At 52.8% G+C, this 23493-nt stretch overlaps 1 protein-coding gene across 2 annotated transcripts; it reads left to right on the top strand.

Annotated features, from left to right (window-relative positions):
• Positions 1–1824: 1824 nt before the first annotated feature.
• LOC122391216 (ubiquitin carboxyl-terminal hydrolase 31-like) lies at positions 1825–23100 on the top strand. 2 transcript variants are annotated; one of them, XM_043384910.1, is made up of 16 exons: positions 1857–2787; positions 3010–3113; positions 6524–6662; positions 8660–8798; positions 9220–9302; positions 9445–9506; positions 10774–10894; positions 11343–11500; positions 15904–16014; positions 17179–17308; positions 17792–18050; positions 19084–19224; positions 19693–19914; positions 20254–20426; positions 20873–21064; positions 22577–23100. In XM_043384910.1, the coding sequence occupies exons 1-16, from the start codon at positions 2071–2073 to the stop codon at positions 22781–22783; spliced, it is 2958 nt and encodes a 985-aa protein (XP_043240845.1). In that variant the 5' UTR covers positions 1857–2070; the 3' UTR covers positions 22784–23100. The 2 variants fall into 2 exon arrangements, with proteins under 2 accessions (XP_043240846.1, XP_043240845.1); XM_043384911.1 differs by lacking the exon at positions 9445–9506 and having other exon boundaries at positions 1825–2787; positions 9220–9364.
• The last annotated feature ends 393 nt before the right edge of the window (positions 23101–23493 follow it).

Below are 23493 nucleotides of genomic sequence, written 5' to 3'. Positions count from 1 at the left end.
GCGCAGTAGGTGTGTAGGTACCACTACCTATACTGAACTCTGTTATTTTGTGACCCACCGCGATACTACAAAAACTTCATGATATGTAGATAATATCCCTACTCTTTAGGAACACACACTGGTAACTAAAATGCACCGAAAACGCATAATTTGATCTACGGGCAAACTTTTGACATTTGCCCACCCAGTGAGAATTCGTTATCCGAGGCCCTGTGCTAAAATAATTTTAGCGTGCAATGTTGAAAAGCTTTGTAAAATCTACTCAATTGAAAATACCGAGCGTTTCAATATTGCTTGCTTATCCCTCGCGGGCCCGGGGGGCGTTTCCCCCCCCCCCCCGGCGAATATTTGCGATAGCTCCCGAACGCTTAGGGATAGGAAATCGAAACTTTCAGTACCTTTTCTTCCATCAATTTGACATCATCTGAAGTGAAAAAATTTAACCTAGCCCCCTTGATGACGTCACAGGGTCGATTTTGCTAGACCCTTGCACGGCAAACTTCGGCGTCACAGACGCAAACTTCAAATAGCTGCTAAAAATAGAGTTTTAGAGATAAAAACAGATTACGAGCACGGTTGTGTAGTGTTTGACCTAGAAAAAATAGGAAAATATTTTCGGTGACCTGAGGTCAGAGGTAAGGTCAACGACCCCGAAATGTGGTTTTAGTTTTTCGCAAATAACTTCGACTAAAATAGCCGTAAAGCTACGGCAGTGGTACCATCGCATTTGCCTTGTCAAGCCGGGTCGAATGATATATATTATATATTTTGTTTGGAAAAGGTCAAGTTTTATGTTGACCTCATGTGACCTCGAATGACCTTTGACCTTGACACATTAAAGGTCGCTTATGATGGATTTGTACCCGCTGATCACGAATCTGGCATCTATTTTCCTCTAATCCTTCATTTAGAGCCTCCGGATGGCAAAATTGTCTTATTTATTATTACTAATTATTATTACCTACTTATCAGTGAAGTAGCCTCTAGCAAGCTTAGGCGGCGGAACGGGGAGGGCACTGGGGCAGGCCGTGCCCCCCTCTGATTTTGGCATTTTAACATCAGCCCTATGGGCGTTGCATGGAAAGAATGGGACCAAAAGTCGGCAGTGCCCTCCCCCCTTAATTGAAGGTGTTCCGCCGCTACTGCTAGCAAGGACACTCTTCTGTGACCTTGACCTTTGAGTAGCCTCGTAAGGTGAACCACAAATAGGGACGGACCTGATAAGCGTCAAAACATTTCAAAAGCACGCAGGATGTACGAAAAAGTGCAAAGTTTGAGGTCAATCTTGAGAATGACCTTGACCTCGACCTTTGGTATTGAGCACATTTTCGGAATTCTCAGATTCTCTTCTTTCGTTTGACACCAGCAATTTTGCCGGTTTTATGCATCCTGCCGTCCTCTAGAACGCTTAGGTACTTTGAGATCATTACACTACACATGTGCCGGCTTTTGCCTTTGACCTTGACCTCTGACATTGAAAATTGACCTGAGGTAAAAATTTTTAGGTGCTTTAGAATCGTCTCGTAAGGACCTTTCGTTTGGTATCGCTTTTGTTTCCGAAGCTCCCTTATTTACGGAGTTAGACAGGGGGGGGGGGGCGAAATTAACGCCCCCCGGGCTGCGGTGGTTGGGATTACCCCCGGGCCCGGCCGGGTTATTTGAAGTACTTAATATTTCCTTACCTTACTGCATTAGTAATCCTAGACTTGCTAATGAGTAATGAGTGATCAACCTAAAAGGAAAAGAAAAATTTGCATCTCTAAAAACATTCTCTCAAGTGATTGGTCTGAATTTATGACGTCACAAGACACTGGCTAGGTACATGCGTAAACATTTAGACACGTCCTTTGCGCGTTTGTGTGTTTGTGTGGTTGCGGTGCGGGCTGTGTGAGGAATGGGCGTGGCTGGAAATTACGGCTAAGTGCCGTTTATAAATGCGATATATTTTTATATAAGTGTTCAGTTGCACGGGAGTGTGATTTACGGCTTAGTCATTTTCAGTCGAAGAAACTTATCGATCATTTTTTGCCAGTTTAATGGTGCGCTATAATTGTCGACCTATCTTATAACATGACAGAGGCTTGTGTGGATGCTCCAGAAGGGGTCCTTTCTCCACACCAGACGTTCACATTGCCCAGGTACAACATGAGCGATGTGCTGAACCGAATGAATGCTAGAGACAGTCAGAAGAGTGCCACGCTTGCCAAAATGGAAGGTAACACTGATCTGAACTCAGACCTTCCCAAGCTCCGCAGAAGACCTTCGATGAGGGGTTTCAGCAACTTTATCGACCGAATGGTGAGGACTGTTACTACTCTACCCAGGGACAAGCATTCAAGAAAGTATGATGGCTCAAGAGTGGATGAAGCATGTGACTACATTCAATACGGCACTGATGAAGTCCCTGGAGTGGTTGGCTTGAGCAATCATGGAAATACATGCTTCATCAACGCAGTATTGCAGTGTCTTAGCAACACTGATGTCCTAGCTGAGTACTTTGTGACTGGCCAGTATCGAGCAGACCTCTGCAGACGGACCCGCGCCAACGCCAAGAAGTTTGGCACCAAGGGGGAGGTGACTGAGCAGCTTGCTGTGACCTTGAAATCCATATGGTCTAGGCAGTACAACTCTGAGGTTTCGTCACAGTTCAAAGTGTATGTGGAGAAGTACGGCAGCCACTTCAGAGGAAATGAGCAGCATGATGCCCAGGAGTTCCTCATGTGGCTGCTGGACAAGGTCCATGAGGACCTCAACACAGCAACCAAGAAAAAGTACAGAAAAATAAAGGTAAATGCAGCCCATGCTTTACACCTTGGTCATTCATTTTATTTTCTACTTATTATTCCATGAGGAACTTTTCTTATTAGATACCTACCTATGGTTTGATAATTCAGCAAAATAAGTAGAAAGTAATCAACTGATGATGTTGAACAAGCTATATGCTCATATTTTTTAAACACCCTATTAGAATGTGATTCTGATCACTGATGGTTGGCCTTCTCACTGCAGGGCTCCCTCGGAAGGCCAGATGAGGTCGTGGCAGCAGAAACCCTGGCAAATCACCTCAGATGCAATGCCAGCTTTGTCCAAGACATCTTCCAGGCCCAGTTCAGGTACGTGATGCAATTTGATTTGTTTTGTTAGAGGAATATTGCTATTTGAATGGAGAATAAATGTAGTTGTGAAAGTAATCCTATTTCTTGATCAAATTGTAAATGTCAGCTTTACTGAAACTAACTTCTAGAAATAACATTATCCTGAGAAAATAAGAACTCTTCCATGCTTCCATGCTAGTTTTTTTATTGAGATACTGACAGGTGTGTGAAAATTATGTGCCATATTCTAATGCTAGAGACACCACAATTTAAGCAATGCATGCCAAAGATAAAGTTATGTGTTTGCTGATAACAGCAAGTGGTGATGCTATCAAGTCTTTTCATTTGGTTGTCTTCCATCCCTGTGGAAGTGCTTTATGAGCATTGTTTTACTTTTTCTCAAATAAACCAATGTAACAAATCAGCTACCGGTCTCAGGATAAAACTATTTGGATGTCTGATTCCTCTTTTTATTTTCATTTTATCCGCTGAGCCCAATAAATCCTCTTTACCAGTAACACATCCCAGTGACTTTATCGCCGGTGCAGTCGGTCTCTCCCGTGCAGTGCCCCCACGGCCTGTCGCGGTACCGCCGGCCAGATATCGAAACTCCCCATCTGGCAGCGGTCAGCAGCACTCAGTGGGACTCCCCGCGTGCGGTCAGCAGCACTCAGTGGGACTCCCCGCGTGCAACAGGGCTCGGTCTGCTCCCCCCTCCCTCCCTCCCCTCCCCTTCCCCACACGGTGGTCGATCACATCAGCTAGCGTGCAGCGGACCCGCGGGTGGGGAGTGTGGCAGGGGGCTATAGGGATTTTTTTTCTCTGGTAGAGTGACCTTTCGCCTCGTCATCCTGCCGAGTTGAGTTTCCGGCGCTGAGGTCTAGACAGGAGCGCCGGTGGAACTGTGTGTGGGGAGGGACTGGTAGGGATTTGGCTCCAGTAGGGTGACCTTTCGTCGCGTCATCCTGCCAAGTTGAGTTTCCGGGGCTGTGAAACTCAGTGGACCAACGCTCCCCGTCCGCCTTCAACGGACTGGGAGCGTCGGTGGAGGCGGCACAATGTTCCCAGAAGCGTGGGCACTACGAGTTGGATGTGTTCGGTGTAGGGGGGGGGGATGTCGAGGGGGCAGAGATCAGGAGTCAGTTGGGTGTGAGAAAGTTTCTTGGCTCGGTCGATACGGTGCATTAGATGGGGAGCTCTTAACCCTAGAACGCCTAGGGGGGGGGGGTGTATCAACCCCCCCCCCTGAGGTTTTTTTCGAAGTGCACGCTAAACGGCTTGTCGTAGCGGGCTGAAATTTTCAATACCCTCTGGGGCAACCTTTGCGCATCTTTTGCCGAAAAAAATTGATCGGGTCATGTCAGGTCACGGAGTTATGACGTCATAAGAGGTACAGCGTCCGGCCGACAGTTACCAAACGTGTGCGCCGAATCCCTACTATGGACGTCAAACCCCTTGAGACCCCACTTTTTTGCGATACTTTTTAAATGCGTCAACTCTCGTTGACAATGTTCTGGCAATGTGTGTTTCAGAACCTGCCGAAACTTTTATTACTAAGGTATTTTGACGCCAAACGATTATGAAAGGTACTTCTCATTCACTCGTAATGTTAAATTTCACGGAACGAATCTGCTGTTTGGGTAGAGGCTACGCGCTCATGGGGCGGAGCCACGTAATGACGTCAGCGCTAAGCTCCGCCCTACCCCTCCGGCGCTCCTTGCCCGGCGACCGGTCACTCGCGTCTCTCCCTCCATTCAGGCTTGATGGTGGGCGGTAGCTGGTAGCGGTAGCGGGCGCTGGTAGATGGCATTTAGAGCAGATGGCGCTGGTGGCCAGGCTCGAGTGTGGCCGAGCGCAAGCCTCTGCCCGGGCCTGAATTGACCTTAGCATTACGAGTGAATGAGAAGTACCTTCCATAATCGTTTGGCGTCAAAATACCTTAGTAATAAAAGTTTCGGCAGGTTCTGAAACACACATTGCCAAAATATTGTCAACGAATGTTGACGCATTTAAAAATTATCGCAAAAAAGTGGGGTCTCAAGGGGTTTGACGTCCATAGTAGGTTTTCTGCCGGTGATACCCACATTGTTTGATGGATCATGATGAAACTTCCCATGCATGTTGGGGCAAGCATTGGCTATCGTGTGGTGCAAGAAAATTGACCGGGTCAGGTCAGGTCACGGAGGTATGACGTCACAAGAGGAACAGCGTCCGGTACTATTTTTGAAAAGCGCCCGAACCACTATTTTGCTAATTCTTGTCACCTCAATGGGAATATGCAGCAATATTAGCTTCTATAGGGAGCAAATGGACCTCCCAAATCCAAAAATACAATCAGATTTCAAAAATTTAAATTTTGATTTTTCGAATTTCTGCCGCCGACTGTGACCTTGCCGACTTCCGGCGCTCCCAACGCGCCATTTTTAGAGCTAGGGAAACGAAATACATACCAAACGATAGAGAATTGATCAAGGAACACGATAGTGAAGGTTTCAAGTCGATATCTCCCACCGTTTTGCCACAATCGCCGCGGAAAGTTGAAAAAGTTTGATTATTTCGGAAAATTTGACCTTTGACCAGTCATAAGTAGGTCAAATGTTGACCTAGGACCAAAAAATATACCACCAATCGCGAGATCTCGTTGAGAGCAATCCGTTGGTTTTTTTCCGCTAAGCTCTACGACCTTCCGTTTCGAAACGCCAGGGGGGGGGTCGTAACAACCCCCCCCCCCCCTGGTCGTTCGTGTTATGAGAAATGGCCTGGTCGTGCGAGGGTTAACTGTCTTGCGATATTTGCTTCATATACTTTTGGTATATTTCAACATTGAGCTTGATGTTAGTGAACAGTTTTGAGTTTGTTTTAAATGTCTCGGAAAGTTGTCTGAAATTGACAGCAGTAGAAAGCTTCTGTCGGTGACCTAACGAACCAGGCACAGTTTCATAACCTTAAGATCGGCACTTAATTTGTTAGCCTATCCTCGATGAGCTTCTATTTTGAGGCCACCGTCAAAACGGCAAGCTGGTCAGCTGTGTCACGAAACGATAAGTTACAGCTCTCTGAGCTGCTTGCTCTTCTTGGATGCATCGACTGTTAAAACTAACTGGAAATGCGGCTTTGACCCCTTAAATAATATTGGGTAAAACGACTAGTGCTGGTATCGAGCTGTTGAAGATCAGTGCTAGGTAGGCTACAGAACAAATGTGCGCGTGCAGCTGTCATTCTGTTTTTTTCTTTTTACTCGCCGATGAGTTCCGCCGGATTTTATTCTAGGAGGCATGTGTGTAGCCACTAGGCTCAGACTACACAGTGCATTCTGCACACCATCTAGTTCATGAATACACTCTTATCATTTTATTTACAAACTACGACAGATCTGCGTTCATCCAACCGGCCTCCTGACCCGTCCCCGTGTCATTCTTTGGCTGCAGGTCATCGCTGCGCTGTCCGAACTGCCGCAAGGAGAGCAACACGTTCGACCCCTTCCTCTGTGTCAGCGTGCCCATTCTGCAGCGTCAGATCCGGCCGCTCATCGCCACACTCGTCTACGCCAATCAGCAGCCGCGACAGGTGAGTGCGGACCAATCAGCGGCCGCGACAGGTGAGCGAGGACCAATCAAATAATGTGATTTGTGAGCTAGTACCAATCAGCGGCCTAAATGGGTGAGTAGGAACCAATCAGCAGCCGAGGTAGGTAGAATTTGACCGGTCAGCAACCGGGATGGGCAAATGCGAACTAATCAGCGATCGTAGGTAGTCCAGGGAACTCAATTAGCAGAATATGGGTATAAAATATGGCGGCTGGCTTCGTTTTTTTATACTCATTTTCGGTCTTATTTCCCAGTATTTTGATAGGCACAAGTTTGTGGTTATCGTCTTTGTTGGCGTTCTCTTGAGACGTGATATGCATTGCATACACTCGCTGAAGGTGTGAACCTTCCAGTCGGCACGCCCTAAAGCCCCAATAAACAAACAAACAAGCTTGTGTCATCTTCCGTAGTCGCATATGTTTCAAGCTCATGATTTCGATGCGACCGAAGCCACCAGCGATGTTAAATCGTTTCTTCAGGCCTCGCTGCGTGTTTGTTTGCCCTCATTCAAACCCGTTCTTATCACGTGAAAAGCAATACGTTAGAGACCGCTACTGTTGTAATCACTTCGCCCAGATCTCGACCACTTTTGCTGTCAGTTGATTTAGCACTCTCTAACCGCGGATCGATACCGTTCCGACTATGGCGTCCTTGAGCTGCTTATCAGCCCAACTCTGACCGGCCAGGTGCCGCAGGCAGAGTTGTTGTTCGTACCGCCGTACCGCCGTTATCAGGCTGCTGATTGTCTGATTGGCGCTGTTGATCGGTTCAGAACGCTCCTTATTGTCTGCTGAAGTGAAGCGCGACTGATAAGCGCTGTCCTTGCGGGGAACTTTGTGAAGGTCGGCCTTTGCATCGGCTTGATGCAACTTTGCATAGACTTCGTTGAGCTCTATTTGCTGTATGTTGTCTTCGGTAGTTTGTCAACAGTTTCTGCCTTCCTCGGAGGCTACTGCATTCCCTGTTAGCTATCTTTGAATCCCTTCCCACAACATACAATCGTGGTATCGTTCGGTTTTATATTATTGATTCAAGTTGTGAAATTGTATAGCGTGCTACCTTTGATCGCTCGTTGCTGACACAGTTTCAATCACGGGAATTCTATTCTTGTCGGTAATTTTCCAAACGAAATCGCCATGGTGCCTTCAAAGTTGGCTTCCTTGACTCAGGCTCTGTTGCCATGGCGACTGAAAGCGTCGGTGGCACCGGTAGTCGACATTAGCTGCCCGGTATTGTTTCGCTGAACGCGGCCCTCATGTCACCGCCCCCGCCCCCGCCGCTGGCTTATGTCCGGCCGCCAAAGTGGTCGGCCATTTGAATAATGCACCGTCCGCCCCGCGTGCTAACGCCGGATTCAATTGGGTCACTGTCGGCTGTCGCCCGGCCGGGACGGGCTGGGTCCGCTCGGACGCTGCCGCTGCTGGCGGGATCGGGCCGCTCAGTGGTGCTATGTCCGGCTGGGGGCTCATGGTAGTGATGTATTATTTATGAACGACAGTCTGTTGCCAGGGAAAGATTTTATTTACAAAGGAAATATTGTTTTGATGTGGTGTTTCCAGTTTTGCGTGACAGAAATGATTCTGCGGGGAGAGGGATAATACGTCCCTGTTACATAAGGCCCCTTTCAGGTAACTGCATTGGTTTTGGGAAACTGCAACGAGCCTCATTTATCTTTTTGATGAATATAACCTTCAGTGGTGTTTAACACTGCCGTCAATGGCCTTTAGCTGCCTCAGCTGACCTTTGGTGACTTCTGTTGGCCCTCCCCGACCTTTGTTGACGCTCACTGACCCTATTGACCCTCCATGACCTTTTTGACACTCCCTGACCCCTGTTGACCCTCACTGTCCTCTCTTGACCTCCTTTGACCTCTGTTGACCCTCACTGACCCCTTTTGACACTCCCTGACCTCTGTTGACTCCCTGACCCGGCTGTTGACCCTCGCTAACCTCCATCGACCCTTGTTTTCGCCCTCAGGTGCGGATGGGTTTCAGCGTGGAGAGCGGCTCGTCGGTGGCGGACTTCAAGTCTGTGATAGGTGCCGACACGGGTCTGGATCCTGACCGACTCCTGCTGTGTCAGCTGGACGATACGGGCTTCACACAGACTCTACAGGGTAAGGGAGGGATGGGGGACCCTGCTGTGCCAGCTGGACGACACGGGCTTCACACAGACTCTACAGGGTAAGGGAGGGAAGGAGGGGCACTACTGCTGCCCTGTCAGCAGCTGGACGATACGGGCTTCACCAGACTCTGCAGGGTAAGGGAAAGGGGGAGAAAGTTTTATCTGATTCGTCTGGTTGATTTGGTGCGTTTGTCGTTGCCATAGAGTCGCCAAATTTGGCAGTGACGCCATGCTGCATTCAGTAAGATGCTCAGTCGTTTTGCCTTGTAACTTAAGATGCAGTATGATATTTTGTTGCGTACACGTAACCGATTCAAGCTGTATTACGGCCTACATCCACCTATAGCTCGGCCACTTTCTAAAACGCCCATCCCCCGCCGAGATTCGAACTCACATCTCTCGTTCTCCGACAGACGCTGACGCCGTGTGGACGATCGGCGACACGGAGCGTCTCTACTGCATCGAACTGCCGCCGGCGTCCCGGGTCTGTGACGAGGACGCGCCGGTGACACTGGTTTGGGCCAACCTGTGCCTCTCCGAGTCGGGAGTACCACACAGGTAGGGGTAACACGGGGGTAACACAGGAGGAACTGAGGAGTAATACACAGGGGTAACAGTTGAGTAATCTCTGTGACGAGGACGCGCCCGTGACGCTGGTGTGGGCCAACCTGTGCCTCTCCGAGTCGGGAGTACCTCACTGGTAAGGATAAATGTGGTGTGAGGGATAACTGAGGGGTAGCACAGGAGTAACAGGGGAGTAACACATGTGAGGAGGACGCTCCCGGTGACACTGATAAGGGCCAACTTGTGCCTCTCCAAGTTAGGCGTACTCCACAGGTAGGGCTGAGGGGCAACTTGAGTACCACACAGATAGGAGTGGATAAATTTTGATGTGTCGCACAGGTAGGGCGCTGCGTTAGGGTAAGGCTAGCTTTGGCGCGTCCTACACTACCTAATTGGTAGGACGCCACGCGGATGGGATAGCGTTTTGCGTAATTCATGTTCAGGTGAAGGAGAACTAAAGTAGCCGGATGTCGACCATCTAATTAATCAATGTTGTTTTTATCCAGAAATACGATATGCGGTGGTGAGAGTGATGTGGCTGAATGGACATCGCTTTACTACGTTTTCTAAAAAAAGATCCTTTTTCAGTATAATATTCTTCTCCATTAAATCCGTAGGACTAATAAGTTATTCCTTTCAGAATCACAAGTAAACATCCCCACTCAGAACCATCAAATACTGAGAGTCACGGATGGAGGTCTGTTATACCAACGAGCTCAAATTACACGCTAACACCAGTCACTGTAACATGCCATTTTGCTTCGCTTTAGAACGATATCATGTCTTTTCAATGAGAGGGATGCAGCTTCATTTTTTTTCGTGGGATGGGATGGCTATATGCTTTTTTCGATTAATACTTTTAAACATTTTTGGAAGCTTTAGATGTTATGTTTTCTGCAAGCTCACTCCATTGGGATGTTACGTTCGAATGTTTTGATACTGCTTTGCTGAGAAGAATAAAAGGTCACTGCTTCAGCACAGCAAAACGTTTTCCATGTGTCTTAGCTGATGTTGCTGTTACTAATCACGATTTCGTTACGGGTTAAGCATTTTTTTTTTCAAAAGGTGCGTCCATGTTACCACAGCTTACGCACTTACAGGCATCCTTAGGCACATTGTTGAAGAACCACAGCTACCGCACTATTCCGCTCATCTTCATTGTAATCTCTACAATTTGCGTCTGTGCCTCGGGGAAATTGATTGTAAAATCATACAGTGTTGTGTTCAGGACCAGCTGAGAACCTTGCTGCATTCTATAACCTTGATTCGTGTCAGCTGGGAGGGATGTAGCTTGGCTATGTTACCCATCCTGTTGACGTTTCGGCAGGTTCGGCTTTCTGTACGTGATCAGTGGGGATTTACCTTACGATCCTCTTACCCGGCTCCTGTTGACGTTTCGGCAGGTTCGGCTCTCCGTACGTGATGCAGGTGAGCCGGGACGTGCTGTACGAGGACCTGCAGAAGCTCATGCTGAAGGAGATGGCGGCCGTCGTGAAGCCGGACGTGCTCTCATCAGCGCAGGAGGTGAGTCCGACGCCGGCGCTCAACTAAGCGCAGAGGGCTCAATACTGGAGCACGCATTTTGGCAGTGAATCATCCAGTCCATGCCATGGCCTGGTGGGTTTTACGGGGAAGAGAAAGATTCCTTTTTTAAGAGAAAGATACCTAATCCTAGTCCTGGGCGTCGACAAGCGTAGTGTTTGTACGTACTCAATGATGCCGTGGTGGCGAAGATTGCTGCCATGAATAATAGTTATGCATGTAGTAGAGCGTATGCTTTAATTTTTATCTGTCCCTGCACCTGCAACTGCCGTGCTGAATGACCTGGAGAACATAACCCCTACCGGGCTGCCAGTGAATTTACAGGTGTTCTGTGTTGCTGCCGCCTTACAGCCCCCACTCGTGTCTTCATTTCTAGCGTCCTCTCTCCCTCGCCGTCAGGTACTAACTTCCTCCCCCTCTCCTCCCTCAGGTGCCCCTGTTCACGGTCCGTGTGGTGGACGGCGTTCCCGTGGATCACACGGTGCAGCACCCGCTCTTCACGGAGCCCGTGGAAGAGGCGCTGTCGGCCAGCGTCGGGCCGCCACACGTCACACTGCTGCTGGAGTGGGAACAGGACGCCATCGACAGGTGGGCAGAGGGAGAGAGAGAGAGCACGTCACACTGCTGCTGGAGTGGGAACAGGACGCCATCGACAGGTGGGCAGAGGGAGGGAGAGGGCACGTCACACTGCTGCTGGAGTGGGAACAGGACGCCATCGACAGGTGGGCAGAGGGAGGGGGCACGTCACACTGCTGCTGGAGTGGGAACAGGACGCCATCGACAGGTGGGCAGAGGGAGGGAGGGAGCACGTCACACTGCTGCTCTGGAGTGGGAACAGGACGCCATCGACAGGTGGGCAGAGGGAGGGAGGGAGCACGTCACACTGCTGCTGGAGTGGAAACAGGACGCCATCGACAGGTGGGCAGAGGGAGGGAGGGAGCACGTCACACTGCTGCTGGAGTGGGAACAGGACGCCATCGACAGGTGGGCAGAGGGAGGGAGGGAGCACGTCACACTGCTGCTGGAGTGGGAACAGGACGCCATCGACAGGTGGGCAGAGGGAGGGAGGGAGCACGTCACACTGCTGCTGGAGTGGGAACAGGACGCCATCGACAGGTGGGCAGAGGGAGGGAGGGAGCACGTCACACTGCTGCTGGAGTGGGAACAGGACGCCATCGACAGGTGGGCAGAGGAAGGGAGGGAGCACGTTACACTGCTGCTGGAGTGGGAACAGGACGCCATCGACAGGTGGGCAGAGGGAGGGAGGGAGCACGTCACACTGCTGCTCTGGAGTGGGAACAGGACGCCATCGACAGGTGGGCAGAGGGAGGGAGGGAGCACGTCACACTGCTGCTGGAGTGGGAACAGGACGCCATCGACAGGTGGGCAGAGGGAGGGAGGGAGCACGTCACACTGCTGCTGGAGTGGGAACAGGACGCCATCGACAGGTGGGCAGAGGAAGGGAGGGAGCACGTTACACTGCTGCTGGAGTGGGAACAGGACGCCATCGACAGGTGGGCAGAGGGAGGGAGAGCACGTCACACTGCTGCTGGAGTGGGAACAGGACGCCATCGACAGGTGGGCAGAGGGAGGGAGGGAGGGCACGTCACACTGCTGCTGGAGTGGGAACAGGACGCCATCGACAGGTGGGCAGAGGGAGGGAGGGAGGGAGCACGTCACACTGCTGCTGGAGTGGGAACAGGACGCCATCGACAGGTGGGCAGAGGGAGGGAGGGAGCACGTCACACTGCTGCTGGAGTGGGAACAGGACGCCATCGACAGGTGGGCAGAGGGAGGGAGGGAGGGCACGTCACACTGCTGCTGGAGTGGGAACAGGACGCCATCGACAGGTGGGCAGAGGGAGGGAGGGAGGGAGCACGTCACACTGCTGCTGGAGTGGGAACAGGACGCCATCGACAGGTGGGCAGAGGGAGGGAGAGCACGTCACACTGCTGCTGGAGTGGGAACAGGACGCCATCGACAGGTGGGCAGAGGGAGGGAGGGAGGGCACGTCACACTGCTGCTGGAGTGGGAACAGGACGCCATCGACAGGTGGGCAGAGGGAGGGAGGGAGGGCACGTCACACTGCTGCTGGAGTGGGAACAGGACGCCATCGACAGGTGGGCAGAGGGAGGGAGGGAGGGAGCACGTCACACTGCTGCTGGAGTGGGAACAGGACGCCATCGACAGGTGGGCAGAGGGAGGGAGGGAGCACGTCACACTGCTGCTGGAGTGGGAACAGGACGCCATCGACAGGTGGGCAGAGGGAGGGAGGGAGCACGTCACACTGCTGCTGGAGTGGGAACAGGACGCCATCGACAGGTGGGCAGAGGGAGGGAGGGAGCACGTCACACTGCTGCTGGAGTGGGAACAGGACGCCATCGACAGGTGGGCAGAGGGAGGGTGAGAGAGCACGTCACACTGCTGCTGGAGTGGGAACAGGACGCCATCGACAGGTGGGCAGAGGGAGGGAGAGCACGTCACACTGCTGCTGGAGTGGGAACAGGACGCCATCGACAGGTGGGCAGAGGAAGGGAGGGAGCACGTTACACTGCTGCTGGAGTGGGAACAGGACGCCATCGACAGGTGGGCAGAGGGAGGGAGAGCACGTCACACTGCTGCTGGAGTGGGAACAGGACGCCATCGACAGGTGGGCAGAGGGAGGGAGGGAGGGCACGTCACACTGCTGCTGGAGTGGGAACAGGACGCCATCGACAGGTGGGCAGAGGGAGGGAGGGAGGGGGAGCACGTCACACTGCTGCTGGAGTGGGAACAGGACGCCATCGACAGGTGGGCAGAGGGAGGGAGGGAGCACGTCACACTGCTGCTGGAGTGGGAACAGGACGCCATCGACAGGTGGGTAGAGGGAGGGAGCACGTCACGCTGCTGCTGGAGTGGGAACAGGACGCCATCGACAGGTGGGCAGAGGGAGGGAGGGAGAGAGCACGTCACACTGCTGCTGGAGTGGGAACAGGACGCCATCGACAGGTGGGCAGAGGGAGGGAGCACGTCACACTGCTGCTGGAGTGGGAACAGGACGCCATCGTCAGGTGGGCAGAGGGAGAGAGCACGTCACACTGCTGCTGGAGTGGGAACAGGACGCCATCGACAGGTGGGCAGAGGGAGGGAGGGAGCACGTCACACTGCTGCTGGAGTGGGAACAGGAAGCCATCGACAGGTGGGCAGAGGGAGGGAGGGAGCACGTCACACTGCTGCTGGAGTGGGAACAGGACGCCATCGACAGGTGGGCAGAGGGAGGGAGGGAGAGAGCATGTCACACTGCTGCTGGAGTGGGAACAGGACGCCATCGACAGGTGGGCAGAGGGAGGGAGAGAGAGAGGGAGCACGTCACACTGCTGCTGGAGTGGGAACAGGACGCCATCGACAGGTGGGCAGTGGGAGGGAGGGAGAGAGCATGTCACACTGCTGCTGGAGTGGGAACAGGACGCCATCGACAGGTGGGCAGAGGAAGGGAGGGAGGGAGCACGTCACACTGCTGCTGGAGTGGGAACAGGACGCCATCGACAGGTGGGCAGAGGGAGGGAGAGAGAGCACGTCACACTGCTGCTGGAGTGGGAACAGGACGCCATCGACAGGGTGGGCAGGGGGAGGGAGAGAGCACGTCACACTGCTGCTGGAGTGGGAACAGGACGCCATCGACAGGTGGGCAGAGGGAGGGAGCACGTCACACTGCTGCTGGAGTGGGAACAGGACGCCATCGACAGGTGGGCAGAGGGAGGGAGGGAGCACGTCACACTGCTGCTGGAGTGGGAACAGGACGCCATCAACAGGTGGGCAGTGGGATGGAGAGGGAGAGCACGTCACACTGCTGCTGGAGTGGGAACAGGGCGCCATCGACAGGTGGGCAGAGGGAGGGAGGGAGCACGTCACACTGCTGCTGGAGTGGGAACAGGACGCCATCGACAGGTGGGCAGAGGGAGGGAGGGAGCACGTCATACTGCTGCTGGAGTGGGAACAGGACGCCATCGACAGGTGGGCAGAGGGAGGGAGGGAGCACGTCACACTGCTGCTGGAGTGGGAACAGGACGCCATCGACAGGTGGGCAGAGGGAGGGAGAGGACGTCACACTGCTGCTGGAGTGGGGACAGGACGCCATCGACAGGTGGGCAGAGGGAGGGAGAGGACGTCACACTGCTGCTGGAGTGGGGACAGGACGCCATCGACAGGTGGGCAGAGGGAGGGAGGAGAGCACGTCACACTGCTGCTGGAGTGGGAATAGAACGCCATCGACAGGTGGGCAGAGGGAGGGAGAGGATGGAATGGAAAGAGTTAGGAGATAAGGGAGAGTGGGAAGGGCTAGGGATTGACTGGAACAAAATTGAGATACGGATTAATAAGGGCTTTGCTAAGTCATGATGATGAAAGGCGACTTCTTCGAAATAGGACGGCTAGGAAAGGGAAGGTAAGAAGGAAATAGCGTGAAATTGGGGTTATAATAATGTTGGAATTGTGAATTTTGGTTATGGTCCTGGAGAATAAAATATGTCTGCAGAACAGGCCAGGTTTTAGAACACTCAACAGGAAAATCATATGTTTGGCCTACTAAATGTGACTGTTAATAGAATGTGTTCTCTCAATGCTATAACTGCATGTTTTAGCCATAATAATAGCAGTTTTTCATCACACAGGCTGGAAATTTAAAAGATTTCAGGTGCCGGAGTCTAAATTTGTAAAGGAGAACAAAATCGTTTGGACCCGACTGGGGTCAGCAAAGGGCCTTATTTCCAACATTGGGTTATAATATGCTCAAGGACTAAATATGCATAGTGTTTGGTATTCCTGCATTTCTGAATTACGAAAACTGGCTCACACTGTCGGGCCCGACATGACGAGTTACGGGTTTCCGTTCTGTTACCATACTAACGTGTTCTGTGTTTTCGTTGTGTTCTCAGTGTGCTGGCCTCCACCGAGGACTGTGTCGAGGAACACCGGACTGTCCGAGACTGACGTGTTCCGTTCTGTGTTCCCAGTGTGCTGGCCTCCACCGAGGACTGTGTGGAGGAACACCGGACTGTCCGAGAGGTGGCGCGGCACTCGCTCAGTCCCGTCACCCTGCAGGAGTGCCTCCAACTCTACACAAAGTGAGTGTCTGTCACTCTGCAGGAGTGCCTCCAGCTCTACACAAAGTGAGTGCCCGGTCACTCTGCAGGAGTGCCTCCAGCTCTACACAAAGTGAGTGCCCGGTCACTCTGCAGGAGTGCCTCCAGCTCTACACAAAGTAAGTGTCTGTCACTCTGCAGGAGTGCCTCCAACTCTACACAAAGTGAGTGTCCGTAACAGTACGCGAAATAAGTGTTCGTACTCGTTAGCAATCTGAGTGTGTCTCTACGTGCGTGTTAGCCTGCTCGGAGCTTCTCTCACTAATGTAATGCAACTCCTCTAAATGCCAGGATATAGACCACTGTTTATCACTATTGTGTTCTATAGTTCGTTTTTTTTTCAAAAGGACGCTGGCTCAAAGTTCAATATCGAAGCTCTCACGTGAGTTTTGGCAGCTTCAGTGTCTGGCGAAGAATTTCTTACCGAAAAAATAACCGATTTCAAATTGTGCACGGTAAGTAGCTGGAAATTGTTTCTTAAAAATGAACATACTATGATGACGTCACTGGTGGCAGCAGGCACCCAAATGTCCGTGCAATGGGACAAGTGTCAACGAATTTGGGTGAAGCTTAGTTTTTCACTGTTGCCGAGCTTATAATCGAGTAAGCAGTTCCGCCCATGATAGTTATAAGTTACATTGCAATACATGTTCGACAGTATGACGTCACCACTATTCTCATATATGGTTCCAAAACGCACATATGGAAATTATCGGGAAGAAATCACATGTTAAAATTAGTCGACGTTCGATTTTCTCAGGTTCAGTTTTTGCTCGTTTTGCTCGCTAAAACACGTGCTTGTTCGAAAAACATACTTGGAGCCAGCGTCCTTTTGAAAAAAAAAACGAACTATAGTTTCGCCAGGAATTGGCTTCGATACAAACAAAGATCACCTCTGTGTGACCTTCACCTCTGTGACCTCTCTCTAACCTCAGGTCGGAGCGGCCCGGCCCCGATGACAGCTGGCGCTGCCCCGGCTGTACTGTGACCTCTGTGACCTCTGTGACCTCTCTCTGACCCCAGGTCGGAGCGGCTGGGCCCCGAAGACAGCTGGCGCTGCCCTGGCTGTATTGTGACCTCCCTGTGACCTCTGTGTGACCTCTCTGTGACCTCTCTGTGACCTCTGTGACCTCTGTCTGACCTCAGGTCGGAGCGGCTCGGCCCGGAGGACAGCTGGCGGTGCCCCGGCTGTCAGTCCAGTCAGCAGGCTGAGAAGCGGCTCAGTCTCTGGTCGATACCGGACATCCTGGTCATACACCTCAAACGCTTCAGACAGGTAACTAACTGCCGGCCTGCTGGGCGGCGCTGTTAGTGATACTGCTAGATGCTGCTAATGGCTCAATGACTGCACCTGAAATGGCTTGGATACGGACAGGTAATGAATCGTCGGGCTGTGGAACTACCGTTAACCCTGCCTAGTGTTAATGGTTCAGTTAGATTCTGCTAATGGCCCTGCTGAAACGCTTCAATATGTATTATGTAACTGATTGCCGACGTATGATTGCACATCAGCCATTTCCAAGGTACTCAATCAGCTATGTATCCATTAGTTTCTTTTATTTGTTACGTCCAATGTCCAGATCGCCGAGATTTAACCGATGTTCAACTTCCTTGGTCTGCGGTTTTTAGCCTATATCTCTTCTCTGTCTGCCCTCAGCATGGCATCTTACATCTCACTGAATCCACTCTGTACTGCCATCATTCATTCAATTAAATACACCATCCAATCTCACCCCTGTTCTGCCCTGTATTTTCTCAGACGAACAACCAGCGGAGCACGTCCAAGTTGACCACGCTGGTGGAGTTCCCGCTGCAGCGACTGGACATGTCGCAGCACCTGTCACACCGGCCCTCCGGCGCCGACTCCGCCCCCGGCGCCCTCAGCCTCCTCAGCGGCTGGTCGCCATGGAAACGGCGCCAGCGCGGCGGCGCGGCGGCCGCGCGCGCCGGCGAGGTGTACGAACTGTACGCTGTGTGTAACCATCATGGGAAGGACCTGCAGAGCGGACACTACACTGGTGAGAGGGGAGGGAGAGGAGAGAGGGAGGAAGGGAGCTTGGGAGGAAGAAGCCGGTGAGAGGGAGGATGGGTGCAGGCGGAGTTTGGGAAGCCGGGAGTGCAAAGGTTGGATTAAGAGAGAAGGGTGACTAAAGGAGATTGGGAATCAGGTCAGGCGGAGCGTGGGAATCATGAAGGAGGGCAAAGAGAATGACTATTTTGGTCCTGACATATACCCCTGTGATATCTGCTTCTTTAAATTTGATCTGTTCCCCTGCATTCTGACGGCAACTGGTACTGTTACGACTGTACCACGGTACCACCCCGTTACTACCTCTCTGACTCTATTTTACCTGTCAGCGCTGTGTCGTAATGCCACGGACGGCAACTGGTACCGGTACGACTATACCCGTCTAACTCTGTATTGTACAGGTCTCGCGGGTTTTAGCGGTAGGTTTTGCACCTAGAAAATTTTGTGTACTTCAGGCTATATCTTCGTCGTCTTAAGCCTTTAAGTGTTGAAGATACGATCGACTTGTTGGGTAACAAGCCGGCCATGATCATGTAAAATGGCTTCATCGTAGATCGATTAGCTTCTGAGATATAACCGGCAATGTAAAAGTGCAAAACCTACCGCTTAATCTCGCGAGACCTGTACCTCTCCCAGCGTTGTGCCGTAATGCCACCGACGGCAACTGGTACCGGTTCGACTGTACCTCTCTGACTGTACCCTCCGTACCCCGTTTAGCGCTGTGCCGTAACGCCACGGACGGCAACTGGTACCGGTACGACTGTACCCCTCTAACCTTGTATTGTACCCCTCAGCGTTGTGCCGTAACGCCACCGACGGCAACTGGTACCGGTACGACTGTACCCATCTAACTGTAATCTGTACCTACCCTCTGTACCCCGTACAGCGCTGTGTCGTAACGCCACGGACGGCAACTGGTACCGGTACGACTGTACCACGGTACCACCCCGTGTACCCCTCTGACTCTATGGTACCGGTACGACTGTACCCTTCTAACCCTGTACCCCTGTACCTCCTCACAGCGCTGTGCCGTAACGCCACGGACGGCAACTGGTACCGGTACGACGACTCGCGAGTACAGCGAGTCGAGGAGGCGGCCGTTGTCAGTCCGGACGCGTACATCCTGTTCTACCAGCGGCAGACGCTGAGGAACTGCGCAGCAGGTCAGACGGGAGAGGCGGCGGCGAATGATGGAGGGAAGGGTTGACAGATGGAAATTCATGGACGGATAGAGCGGGACGGATGTAGAGGGACTAAGGTGTGAAGGGAATAGCTGATGGATGGAACGGCATGGATGGGTAGGCTGACGGACGAAAGGGCGGTTGTGCTGTGTCACGGTGTTTGAGATTTAGTTATGCGGATTTAGTGTCTACCAGCTTAGCATTGTGTTTCCTTGGATGCGTTGATTTTTAACTGTATTCAGAAGTCAACAGTCATGCGAGAATGAGTTATAAGTCCCTCAATTCATCTCCAGCGGTGAATTACTTTCGTTATATATTCTTCGCGTCAAGTCACGGAGTGATCGTCTGGTGTGTCGAGTGGCGAGTGCCCACCGTCTTGACTGTCCACCTGAGTGTCTGACTTTCTGATTATCTGACTGTATCTGACCGATCCCCGTCCGCCGTTCACAGAGGCTACCCCGGAGAGCGGCGACCACCCGCGCCACTGGGCCTACCGGATACCAGTGCGGGCGGCCGGAGACGCCGCCCCCGCCCCCGCCGCCGCCCCCGCCGCCGCCGCCCCCGCCCCGGCCGGCGCGGTGGGCGGCGTCTCGGAGGGAGAGGCGGCGGCAGACACCACCGCTACCGAGAGCTCGGAGCCCGCAGAGCCGGCGGCAGCCGCCACAGATGAGGGTGAGTAGTGCGGTGCTCAGGGGCGGCAGTAGGCTGCCATGGCGACTCTTGGCTGTGCTGTCTAGTAGAGCGAGTAGTGAGTAGTAGTCTTTTCCGAGTAGCTACCGGTGTGCTGTTTATACCACACCAGCACCGGTAATAAAAATTATGGGCCTCCCTTGTTCGTTTGTGTTCTTATAACACATCTAAGGAGAATCTAATGTATGTTTGAATGACTGAGCTGTTTCTTCACTATAAGATGCGGTTCCATTGGCGCTTGTGCCTTCTCCAGTGTCATTTGGTTTTCTGTAAGGAGCTGTGGCCATGATTTGCTGACTGTTAACCATCCCCCTTTTTCAGCGGCCGACAGCTCCCCGGCAGCCCCAGCAGCGGCAGCGGTGCAGGGCTCTCCGACCCGCCTGTCGCGCGGCGGCGTCTACAGCACGCTGCCGGCCGGCGGCGGCGCGCTCCGACCGCCGCAGGCCGACCACCCCTGCAGTGACGACGAGGCGCCACTGGCCAGCGAGGAGACGGTACGGATACGCTGGAAAATCGTTTGTCGCCCTTTCCCATCTCGCCCTTTTCATCTCGGTCGCCCTTGGGCCTTCAGTTACCATCTTTCCAATGCCTCTCCAATCATCCTCACTCCTCAGTTACCCACTCGTTCCCCTTAGCTAGCTAAGTACTCCCCAGAGATGTTCTTCGTTGGTGCACTGTTATTGCTCCGTTACTCTAAATTTTCCCGTCCATTACCCTTCAGTTACGCCTCGGTTACGTCTTTGGTTACTTCTTCCTCATCTGTGGTGGTAGGGTTTCGGTCTTCCTTCGACGCCACGTTTTACTCTGCTTCTGCCTACTACCCACAGTGCATAGAAAGAAATGAGAACAATATCAATTTCGGCCCTCGTCCCCCTCCTGCTCCATGTCAGGGTCTCCCAACTGTTGACCCCCTGTGCCCCCTCCCCTACCCCGTCCACAGGTGGAGCTGGAGGGCGCGCTGACGCCACAGCTGCGGCCGCGACACGCCTCGGGCGGCGGCCCGGTGACGTCACCGGCCGGCGCAGTGACGTCACCGCTGGCGGCGCTGACCAATGGCCAGGCGGCTGGCCGCGGCCGCTCGCCTTCCCGAAGATCGGTGGATATGGACGAGAGGATGCCCAGCCGGCCGCAGGTCAGTCACGGGGGTCACTGGGAAGAATGGTTACAGGGCAGAATGTCACTGGGTCACTGGGTAGTCATTGGTCACTGGGTAGTCAATGGTCACTGGGTAGTCATTGGTCACTGGTTAGTCCTTGGTCACTGGTTACAGAGGGGTCACTGTTCATTGGAAGGTCATAGGCAGAGGGGCTGCAGGGCAGCGGTCACTGATGAGCGGAGGCCGCTGGGTTAGGAAGGTCAGAGGTCAGTGGGGTTCTAGGTAGAGAGGTCACTGGACGCAGACATCACTTCAGTGAGCTCCGTAGTCAGAGAGGTAAAATAGATACCAGTGATTTGTATCTTCGTTTCACTTTTTTGTCAGCTACGGTTAACAATTACTACTTTCTCCCACCTTGCTTTTGCGCTAAGCGGAGTTCAACGATACCTTCCTTCATTTGCTTAGGATGTACAGGGTGTTTCTGAAAATGCTGACACATTTATTTCTCCTATATCTCTCATGTTAATTGACGCACACACATTGTCATAGGCTACAACTAATCAGTCATCATTGGAAATTCACATCCATCGCCAATGATCACTATTTGACCCCCTTCCCGGAACCTAGAGCAGGTGCTCGAAGTGACCACCACTTCTGGCCAAACAGCGTTCGGCCCGACGGCGCACTGCTTCCAGAACTCGGCGGCGCTCCTGGGGCGTCACCGCCCTCACGCACGCGCGGACCGTAGCCTTCAGCTCGGGAATGTCTCGGGTTCACTCTTGTATGTAGGCTCTTTCCTTGACATGACCCCAGAGGTAGAAGTCCGCCGGCGTGAGGTCCGGAGACCTCAGTTGCCACCTGGTGAGGGTGCCTCGGGACATGAGTCCTCCCCCCCCCCCCCCCCCCGAAGCGCTCCTGTAGCCACTGGAGGGTCACAATAGCTGCATGAGCGGGGGCACCATCCTGCTGCAGCCACTGCTCGTTGATGGTGTCCACACACTTCCGCTGGAGCGCAGTCCAGAACTTCTTGAGCACGTCCGGCAGATAGCGCTCCGCCATCACCGTGAGGACGTCGCCCGCGTCATCTTCGATCCAGATTGGGCTGCATGGTGCGCGTGCTGCTCACAGCGCACCATGCAGTGCATCGGGGCGGGTGCAGCTGATCTTCTGCGACCTCGTCCTGGGCCTTCTCGCTCCAGATCCGGTTGTCCAAATCAGATCCAGATCCAGATCCAGATCAGCGTCTTTGTGTCAAAACAACTGAATTGTCTTCGAAGTAGAAATGCACTATCTTAGCCTTTTCCTTCATTTCAGTAAAACGGCGTGATTAATGAAAGCACCGATGCTGTCAATCAAATTTCCTAAAACTATTATTTCGTCTCGTGTATTGAACACGTGCATTTAAATGCAGTAAATACCTCCAAATATCAAAGCAAATGTGTCAGCATTTTCAGAAACACCCTGTATCTGTTTCGCACTCTGCCACGTCAAATGCCAGAATTACGCGCTTTGTTCTAGAATCTTCGGCTAACAGTCTCCATTTTTCAGGTGATCGTGATCGGCCGGAACTCGTCCGAGCCGACCACAAACGGCGACGCCGCCCATTTCGGCGACAAAATCCAGATATTCGTGAGGCAGGCCGACGACAGCGCCCCTGCCGGCGACGCAGCCAAGCTCAAGTGCACGCCGCCAGTCACAGATGGCGCTACTGCGCTGACCAACGGCCACCGCGCTCCCGAGGAGTCGCGGCTTTGAGTAGCGCGCGCGCGCGCCTTCTTACCGCCACCGCACTGTGCAATGGTGGGCGGCCGCCGCCGCCCCCGCCCCCGCTCTAGCCCGCCGCCCACGCGCACACACATATCGCGCCTACGCGGGCTCGCGCGCGACGCGACGCGGGTGCTTTTCGATAATCGGTTTGTACACTGGCGCGCGGGCTTTGTAAGACCGCGACTGTGGCGCGCCGCCTGGCCTCGCGCCGGCGCGCGCTGTTCGGTCGCCTTGTGGCGCGAGACGGCGTCGCTGTGCAAAGCCTGGGTATTTATCGTGCATTCTTCAATACTATTTTAAAGCAAGCCGAGCGTTTTCGAGTGGAAGAGTGGGGAGCTGATGCTTTGTAGGATTTATGGGCCGTACCGCCGTATTAAGGGACATCAATGACATGTACCTACCAGGAAAATATGTCCCGATGTCATTGATGGGGACTCTGAAATGTAAACAATGTGAGTTCGATGGGCGTAAAAGTAATGCATTGGTAGAGGGGCTACGGTAAGGCCACAGAGAACATATTGCCAATTCACTAATTGCCATCGGGTGTGCCTCTAGTTCCTGAGCATGTCTGCTAAAGTGAATTACATCTATTCCGATATCAATCCGTTTCTAAAGATGGATTCCTCTCCTTCGATTCAATCGGACGCCGAACTGTGCATCCGGTCAATAAAGTAATGCTTCTTTTTCTACATTGTACT

The sequence above is a fragment of the Amphibalanus amphitrite genome, unplaced genomic scaffold (assembly GCF_019059575.1).
Source record: "Amphibalanus amphitrite isolate SeventyFive unplaced genomic scaffold, NRLGWU_Aamphi_draft 000426F_arrow, whole genome shotgun sequence".
NCBI lineage: Eukaryota > Metazoa > Arthropoda > Thecostraca > Balanomorpha > Balanidae > Amphibalanus > Amphibalanus amphitrite.
The sequence above is the reverse complement of the archived record's forward strand: the minus strand, read 5'-3'. Positions and strand labels throughout refer to the sequence as shown.